Source organism: Chenopodium album, chromosome 15 (genome assembly GCF_948465745.1).
Source record: "Chenopodium album chromosome 15, dcCheAlbu1.1, whole genome shotgun sequence".
NCBI classification, from domain to species: domain Eukaryota; kingdom Viridiplantae; phylum Streptophyta; class Magnoliopsida; order Caryophyllales; family Amaranthaceae; genus Chenopodium; species Chenopodium album.
The window spans coordinates 20,199,550-20,208,384 of record NC_137848.1 but is presented as its reverse complement, the minus strand read 5'-3'; the positions used below and the strand labels follow the sequence as shown (position 1 = coordinate 20,208,384).

At 37.6% G+C, this 8,835-nt stretch overlaps 2 protein-coding genes across 2 annotated transcripts; both read right to left on the bottom strand.

Moving 5' to 3' along the window:
• Positions 1-366: 366 nt before the first annotated feature.
• LOC145580955 (uncharacterized) lies at positions 367-2,984 on the bottom strand. The gene is made up of 5 exons (XM_081638033.1): positions 2,729-2,984; positions 2,458-2,661; positions 1,430-1,600; positions 1,133-1,312; positions 367-893 (listed from the first exon to the last, which is right to left on the bottom strand). The coding sequence occupies exons 1-5, from the start codon at positions 2,982-2,984 to the stop codon at positions 367-369; spliced, it is 1,338 nt and encodes a 445-aa protein (XP_081494159.1).
• Positions 2,985-6,495: 3,511 nt separating this feature from the next.
• On the bottom strand, positions 6,496-7,326 carry LOC145580954 (uncharacterized). The gene is made up of 2 exons (XM_081638032.1): positions 7,270-7,326; positions 6,496-7,131 (listed from the first exon to the last, which is right to left on the bottom strand). The coding sequence occupies exons 1-2, from the start codon at positions 7,324-7,326 to the stop codon at positions 6,496-6,498; spliced, it is 693 nt and encodes a 230-aa protein (XP_081494158.1).
• Positions 7,327-8,835: the final 1,509 nt, after the last annotated feature.

Below are 8,835 nucleotides of genomic sequence, written 5' to 3'. Positions count from 1 at the left end.
TGGCCCCACCATCAAATTTAATCTTTGTGAAAGATTATTTGTTATTGATTTCCTTAATGATAAGGTCTAATAATAATAATAATAAATAATAGTAGTAGTAGTAGTAGTAGTAGTAGTAGTAGTAGTAGTAGTAGTAGTAGTAGTAGTAGTAGTAGTAGTAGTAGTAGTAGTAGTAGTAGTAATAATAATAATTTGAATAATAATAATTAGTATTCGATAATTAGCTTATATAATAATAATTACCATACTTTACCAACTTTTTTATACAATAACACATGAAATTAGGAATAAAAACACTAATTGATACACTAAAGTACAACAAATACAAAAAATTAAAGACAAATAACTAATTATCCTTCTTTTTCCTTACCGATTACTAGTATGCCCAAATCTTGCCCACAAATGTTCTACCAAATCATGTTTAAGTGACATATGAGTTTGTTTATCGTGGAAATTTTCTGGTGTTGCCATTAATGTGGTTAGATTAGGATTTTGGTAGCGCGGGGTTACGGTGAAAGTCGTTGCTCTTCGGTTTGAAGTTCCCGCTAAATACTCGGGTTGTTCAGTAGCAAACTCATTAGGATCCCAATAGTTAAGATAACTATTGCGCTCATCTTCCACGATCATATTGTGCATGATAATACACGCCATAACAATTTTCCACAACATTTCGACACTCCATGCCAAAGCAGGACGTCTTATAATGATAAATCGAGCTTGCAACACTCCAAATGCACGTTCTACAACTTTTCTAATACTCTCTTGTTTGGTAGTAAACAATCGTTGTTTAGGGGTTTGCGGTGCAGTTATCGCATCTATAAATGTTACCCATTTTGGATAGATCCCATCTGTGAGATAATACCCCTGATTGTACGTATTTCCATTCACGGTAACTGAAGTTGTGGGGCACGACCATTTAAAATGTCGTCAAAGACAGGTGAACGTTGAAGGACATTTATATCGTTGCACGATCCAAGTGTCCCAAAAAAGGCATGCCATATCCACAAATCCCAAGATGCAACAACTTCTAAGATAACCGTAGCAATTTTTGATCGCCCTTTGTACATCCCTTTGCACCCTGCTGGACAATTTTTCCAATCCCAATGCATGCAGTCGATACTTCCCAACATACCAGGAAAACCTATTTCCTCTCCTTCTCTTAGAAGGCGATTCATATCTTCAGGGGTTGGTTTCCTCAAGTACTTAGCTGAGAATTCACGAATCCCTCCGTTAACAAAATGCGTGATACAATGCTTAGTTGTAGTTTCCCCAAGCTTGAGGTATATGCTAACATCCTTATAGCCGCTGTGCACTTTTGTATTGCAAAAGCACCCACATACTAGCAGCTAGATGTTGTTGGAAAATCGATCACTTTCACTTAGTTGATTCACTATCTTCATAAATAGAGGTTTCCGCATGTGAAACCTACGCCGAAACTTATCATCACCATATAATGGTTGGTTGCTGAAATAATCAGCAACTAACTGATCATGTGCTGCTTCACGATTACGTGGTATAACTTCCTTCCGTTTTCTCTGACGTGGAACATCTTCTTGTTGTTGTTGCATGGTGGTGTTAACCACATATCTCAATGCATCTTCTATGATTTGTTGTTACCAATTTTCCTCAATAAAATCAAGCAACATGTAGTCATAGATTTCATCACTAGAAGTGGAAGAATTTGAATTACTACTCATTTTAATATGATTAATATGTAGTTTAGTTGTGATAGTAGAAGTGTTGTAAGTGAAATAGGTCAATTTATAGGCAATTGAGATAAAAGTTACCAAAAATAATTTGCAATCTGGTAAGATAAGATTTTTACCAGAAGATATGATTTTCTAGCTGAAGATAAGTTTTTTTAACAGTGGATAAGATTTATAGAAGAAAAAATGAGATTTTTTAACAGAGGATAAGATTTTTAGCATAGGGATAAGACGTTTGGTAGATAAGGTCAGATTTTGTGGCAGATAAGATAAGATTTTTTGGCAGATAAAATGAGATTTTTTAACAAAGGATAAGATTTTTAGCAGAGGGATAAGATTTTTGGTAGATAAGGTCAGATTTTGTGGCAGATAAGATAAGATTTTTTGGCAGATAAAATGAGATTTTTAGCAGAGGGATAAGATTTTGTTATAGATAAGAGTATTTAGCATAAAAGTTTTTTCATGTGAATAAACTTATATAAGCTTTACTTCATAGAAAATTACATGCTTTTTTTAATAGAAACATAATATTATTACTCCAACACATAAGATTATAACATCTAATATCAAATAAAAATACAAACGATTAAAATTACTACTACGTATGATTACATCTTAAGTACTACAACAAGTCTTAAACATAATGTTGTTAGCTGAAAGATAACCTCTTGATACAGAAACAAAAAAGAGGAAATAATTAATACATAAAAATAACTAGTACTTAACTAATATCTTTAAAAAAACCTATTACTGAACTCCTCTCTAAGCTTCTTGTACATTTCTACTTCAAATTCATCAAGGACGGGTTTTGCCATCAATGAACGTAACACGCTGAATTTCATCTCCTCCTCCTTTAGCTTTTTCCTATCTTCGCTCCTTTTACTTATCAAGTCGATCATTCGTTCTCCTTGATCAAGCCGCTTATCACTAGTTTCGTCAAGAGTTGTGCTGAAAGCTTCAAGGTTTATCGATGTAGAAGAATTACTGCCTTCTGCAGCTACAATCTTTGATTTTTTTTATACCCGGAGGCCGCTTTCTTCCAGCACCTACACTTGGTGATTCTGGTTCAGATCGTTTCCCACTTCCCTCACTCTCCAAAGGAAGCTGTTGGACCATATGTGGGTCCCATTTAGGAAAATTTTGCATTATTTCAAAACAATGCATCAAAGTAAAGTGTTTTCCATGATTGAGTTTTGCATAATACTCATGGGCACGTTGGACAGCGTCTCCACCCGAGTTTCCACTTTTCGGGTGTCGTAGGATATAACTGTACGCCATAACCCATTTTGAAACCCATTTGTTGATTAAATCCCAACGTTGTTTTTTTTTTTTTTTTTTTTTTTTTTTTTTTTTTTTTTTTTTTTTTTGGTAAATAGGAATTTTATTACCTAAAGGAAACAAGTTACATCATACAAAGTTACTGCTTACAAAAGCTAAGCAGATACAAACACCAGGCACCACAAGACCACAAAGGCCAAACAAACACAAAAACAGATCCCAGAGCACTCCTAGCCACCTTCTAGGAAGGGTTCTAAGAGAAACTAGGAACAACTACTGCACTCAGGCAACTGGCCACCTTCTAGGAAGGGTTCCAGGAGCCAGGACCAGACAAACAGCCTAAGATAACAAAACCAGCAAACTAAAACAAACAAACAGCAAAACAGAAACAACAGCACCAGAACAGACTATTGCAGCAGAAGTAGGTTCCTGTCAGCAGCAGGGCATCTGCAGGAAACTCTGTAGACAACATCCTTAAATACAGTTTCTGTAGGTAAACAACAACCTGTAAACACATTGTTGTTTCTCTGAATCCAGATAGCATAAACTGTCTCAGCAAAAAACATCATAAACAATCTTCCAGCAGCTTTAGTCATCCTACAAAACTTGATGCTTCAGGTAACTTCTTGACTAAAATCCTGCACAGTTTTCCTACATTTCAAGAGATCAAGAACTCTCTGCCAGATTTTCTTAGAGTAACTGCACTGAAAGAACAAGTGATTAACACTCTCATCAGCTGTAAGACAGAGCACACAAATAGGGTCACATTGCAAATTCCAAGACAGAAGCCTGTCCTTAGTCATCAATCTGTTCCATAAAGCCAGCCAAAGTATAAAGATGCTCTTTGGAGAAGCATGGCTATTACAAAATAACCTTTTCCAAGGCACCTTAGGAGCTTGAGGTCTAAAACACCTATAAATTTTCTTGATTTGCACTCCAGACCCCTTTCTCACCTTATCCCAGCCACCAATATCATTGATAACCTGCCTGCATTTGAGAATTCTTCTCAACACCCAGGAGCTTTTCTTAGGGATAGTAGCTTCCCAACAGTCTTTGTTCTTGAAATAATATACATGCACCCACTTTACCCAAAGAGAGTCAGCCTTATGAGTAATATCCCACAAATGCTTAAAAACAGCTGCAGTATTCCACTGAGGGAAAGAAATGACATTCCAAGCTCCACTAACTTTGGGCAAACACACTGAATTCCAAGCAACAAGGGATTTCCTAGAGGGGTTGGAGTGACCAGTCCATAAGAAAACCCTAAACCTGGTTTCAATTTCCTTCAAGATCTTCTTAGGGAGCACAAAAATTTGGCTCTAGTAAGTCTGAACCCCAAATAACACACTCTTTATCAATTGCATCCTACCAGAAGCCTGTCCTTAGTCATCAATCTGTTCCATAAAGCCAGCCAAAGTATAAAGATGCTCTTTGGAGAAGCATGGCTATTACAAAATAACCTTTTCCAAGGCACCTTAGGAGCTTGAGGTCTAAAACACCTATAAATTTTCTTGATTTGCACTCCAGACCCCTTTCTCACCTTATCCCAACCACCAACATCATTGATAACCTGCCTGCATTTGAGAATTCTTCTCAACACCCAGGAGCTTTTCTTAGGGATAGTAGCTTCCCAACAGTCTTTGTTCTTGAAATAATATACATGCACCCACTTTACCCAAAGAGAGTCAGCCTTATGAGTAATATCCCACAAATGCTTAAAAATAGCTGCAGTATTTCACTCAGGGAAAGAAATGACATTCCAACCTCCACTAACTTTGGGCAAACACACTAAATTCCAAGCAACAAGGGATTTCCTGGAGGGGTTGGAGTGACCAGTCCATAAGAAAACCCTAAACCTGGTTTCAATTTCCTTCAAGATCTTCTTAGGGAGCACAAAAATTTGGCTCTAGTAAGTCTGAACCCCAAATAACACACTCTTTATCAATTGCATCCTACCAGCATAAGAAAGGTGCTGAGCAGCCCAACCATTAATCCTTGATGTAACTCTATCAATAAGGGGCTTGCATTGTCTAATAGTGAGCTTTTTGGAAGACAACAGTACACCAAGATACCTAAAAGGGATTGAACCAGGGACCATACCCAAGATATGCAGAAGAGCAGCCTGAGTTTGATCAGAAATTCCCCCAAAATAAGCTTCACTTTTGTCCAAATTAGCAGAAAGGCCAAAAGCTAGAGAGAACTTATTAAAATCTTGAAGAAGCAACTTGATAGAACATTCATCAGCTCTAGCAAACAACAGCAAATCATCAGCAAACATGAGGTGACTCAAATGGAGCTTTTCACATCTAGGATGAAAATTAAAGTCAGGAACAATATCAAGCTCATGTAAGATCTTGAGAGATACTCCATACCAATAGCAAAGAGAAAGGGAGACATAGGATCACCCTGTCTAAGCCCCTTTTTAGCAGCAAAAGGAGGAGAAGGGATACCATTAATGAGAAAAGAAAAAGAAACACTAGTAATACAACTCATAATCTAACCAATAAAAAGTCTAGGAAATCCCAACTCAGCTAAGACAGTTTCCAAAAAACTCCATTCAATAGAGTCATAGGCTTTTTTCATATCCACTTTGATCAAGCACCTAGGAGTGATATGCTTATGAGAATAATCCTTGATTAACTCAGTAGCCAAAAGGTTGTTGTCACATATGTGTTTACTAGGAATAAAGCCAGCCTGAGCCTAATCAACAACTTCCCCTACAATCCTTGCAATTCTGGCTGTCAGAATTTTTGAAATGATTTTATATAATACTGTACAGCAAGCAATGGGCCTGAAATCCTTAGCAAAAGAAGGACTTTGAACTTTAGAGACCAGAGTAATAGTTGTAAAATTCCAGGCTTTAAACATGACTCAGTTCTAAAGAATTCTAACACAGCAGCATAAATATCACTCTTGATAATATGCCAAGATTTATGAAAAAAGAAAGAATTAAAGCCATCAATACCAGGAGCTTTTGTGGCTTCAATTCCCTTAATAGCTTCATCAATCTCACCTGTAGTCACATCAGCAATAAGAGATTGCTGAGCAGAAACTGACAGTTGCCTCCCTTTTCTCAAAGTAACAAGATCAATTGCAAGCAGTGAGTTGGCAGCAGACCCCATCAAACTCTTGTAAAACCCAACAATCTCATACTCCACCTCATCAGGTTTCTTCAACAAAATGTTATCAATAGTGTAAATAGAATCAATTCTATTAACACTCTGTCTATGCTTCATGACAGAAAAGAAATAATGAGTATTACCATCTCCCAACTTGATCCATTCAATTCTAGATTTCTACTTATATATATATTCTCTTGAACAGATCTCCAATATTTCACTTGTTGTATACAGTCATTCTCAGCAAGTACCAAAGCAGGATCAAAACCACCATTTAGCTTCACCTGCACTTCTTCCAAAGCTGGCTGAGCAGCATCAATTCTAGCATCCACATTACTAAAGTGCTTAGAATTCAACTCCTTCATTTTAGCTTTGACACTCTTCAGTTTATTCTAGACTTGACCCATAGCAGAACCATAGCCAGAATTATCCCAAGCTTCTAGAACAAAATCATCAAAATCAGCATGAGAAGCAATAAAATTAAGGAATCTAAAGGGTCTTCCCTTTCTAGGAAGAGAAGTAAAAACATCAAAGAGCATAGGGCTATGATCAGACAAAGAAGGAGCCAAGTAAATAACCTCAACATGAGCATAGTGATCAAGCCAACTCTGGTTAACCAGGCCCCTATCAATCCTAGTACAAGTTCTAGGCCCTGAATGAGCCTTATTTGACCAAGAGTAAAAGAAACCTTTACTTTTTATCCCAAGAAGCTCCATATCATCAATAAACTGCCTGAAATCCCTAACTTCATAATCAGTTACTTCAGTCCCATTCAATCTATCATCAGTGTTCAAGACAGATTTGAAATCCCCAGCACAAAGCCAAGGAAGATTATGGGTATGCAACCCTTTAATGCCAGCCCAAAGATCCTTCCTGTCATGAATAGAGTGTAATCCATATACACAAGTGTAAGCAATTTCGTTCTGAAAATCCTTAGAACTGATAATACAATGAACATATTGCTCATTGACAGCCAGAACCTGAAGAGTAAGCCTATCATTTTTCCAGCCTATCCATATTCTACCTTTCTAAGAACAAGAATAGTTATCAGTCCAAGCCCAGCCTCTACCAAGTTTCCTCTGCATAACCACTTGATTCTTCTTTTTTATTTTTGTTTCAAACAAAGCAACAACATCAACACTTTGCTTATAAAGTAGTTGTTTTACATCAGCCACCTTATTGAGATCATTAAGACCCCTCATGTTCCATGTAAGGACTATCATGATCCCAGAGGGGGATTACCATCACCCCCATAAGGAAATAGTCTAAGAGTATCACCCAAGGAAAAATATGAGTTTGAATTAGCAATTTCAGGAGCAACATGAGAAAAACCATGAGTCTTATGCCTTCTCCCTACTATTCTCCAGTCATCTGAGTGATGTTAATGAGCAGTAGGAGCAGGAGTAATAGTAGCAGCACCATGAACAGAGTTATCATCATTAGCAGAAGGACTAGCAGCATGAACAGCTACAGGTGCAGGAGCAGCAGCAGGGCCAGTCTTTGGCTTTGGAACCCAAACTTTGACTGGTTCCTTTGCAGGCTACTTATTAGTAGCTGGTTTCTTAGCTGGTGGCTTAGCATCACAGTTATGGCCAACCCTATTACACTTTTTACAAAAAGGAGGATCCCACTCAAATATAATTTTTTGCTCAATCAGTTCACCTGCAGGACTCTCAATCCATATACTAGAAGGAAGGGGTTTAGTAGCATCCACCTCAATGAGAAGTCTAGCAAAAGAGACTCTCATTTGCTTAGATGTGCATTCATCAGCACAAATAAGGACCCCAATAACACTCCCCAGTCTGCTAAGAGTCTCTGTACCCTAGCAGTTAAGAGGCAAGTTAGGGAGTTTAACCCATAAAGGAATTGTTCTAAGAACTTCATCATGAAAATTGAATTTCTCAGACCATGACTTAACAATAGCAGGTCTACCCATAAACATATGAGGCCCAGCATTCAGAATAGTATCCTTATCACCAGAGTTTTGCAAAGTAATGAGAAAATAACCATCATCATGCCAATATATATCAGGCTTAAGAACACTACTCCAATTATCAGAAATGTACTTGTGTACAGCAGCAATGGTGGGATAATATCCCAGAACACAGAAAATAATAGTGTTCCTCCATTTAGAATTACCATGCTCCAATTCTGAAGTCTGAAGCTGAGCAACAGTCTTCCCATCACTGATTACAGGGGCAACAAAAGACAGGCTGATGCCCTTAGTAGTAATCGAAGAACTGTTTTGAGGTTGATGAACTGTTTCTGGCTGGCTGTCCAGGTGGCTGATTACCACCTATAGGAACACTTCCCAAAGAAATCGAAGAAGAATCGGGCCTGGAATCCTATGGAACAGTAATCGGGGAAACCTTAGGTATTGCTAGATTTCCATTCCTTGCAATTAATCCAAAATTGACAGCATTACTACTTCCAGGAAACTCAAAAGTACTATGTGAAGCAGCTCCTGTAGCAATTCCAGTAGAATCAGATCCAAAAACCAATGGAACAGTAGATTCAGGTACTGTTACATTGGGTTTGTTCAACTGAGCACTCAACACATGAAATTCCTCAAGAGCTTTCAAAATCTGCTCTAGTAATCTTCCCAACAGAAGGATGAACTAAATGAGTTAGAAGGGTGACCAGTTCCTGAAGATTATTAGTTTCCTCAGGGATTGAAGCAGACCCATAAAATCCATGAACATTCGATTGATTTAAACCATCATTCAAAGTAA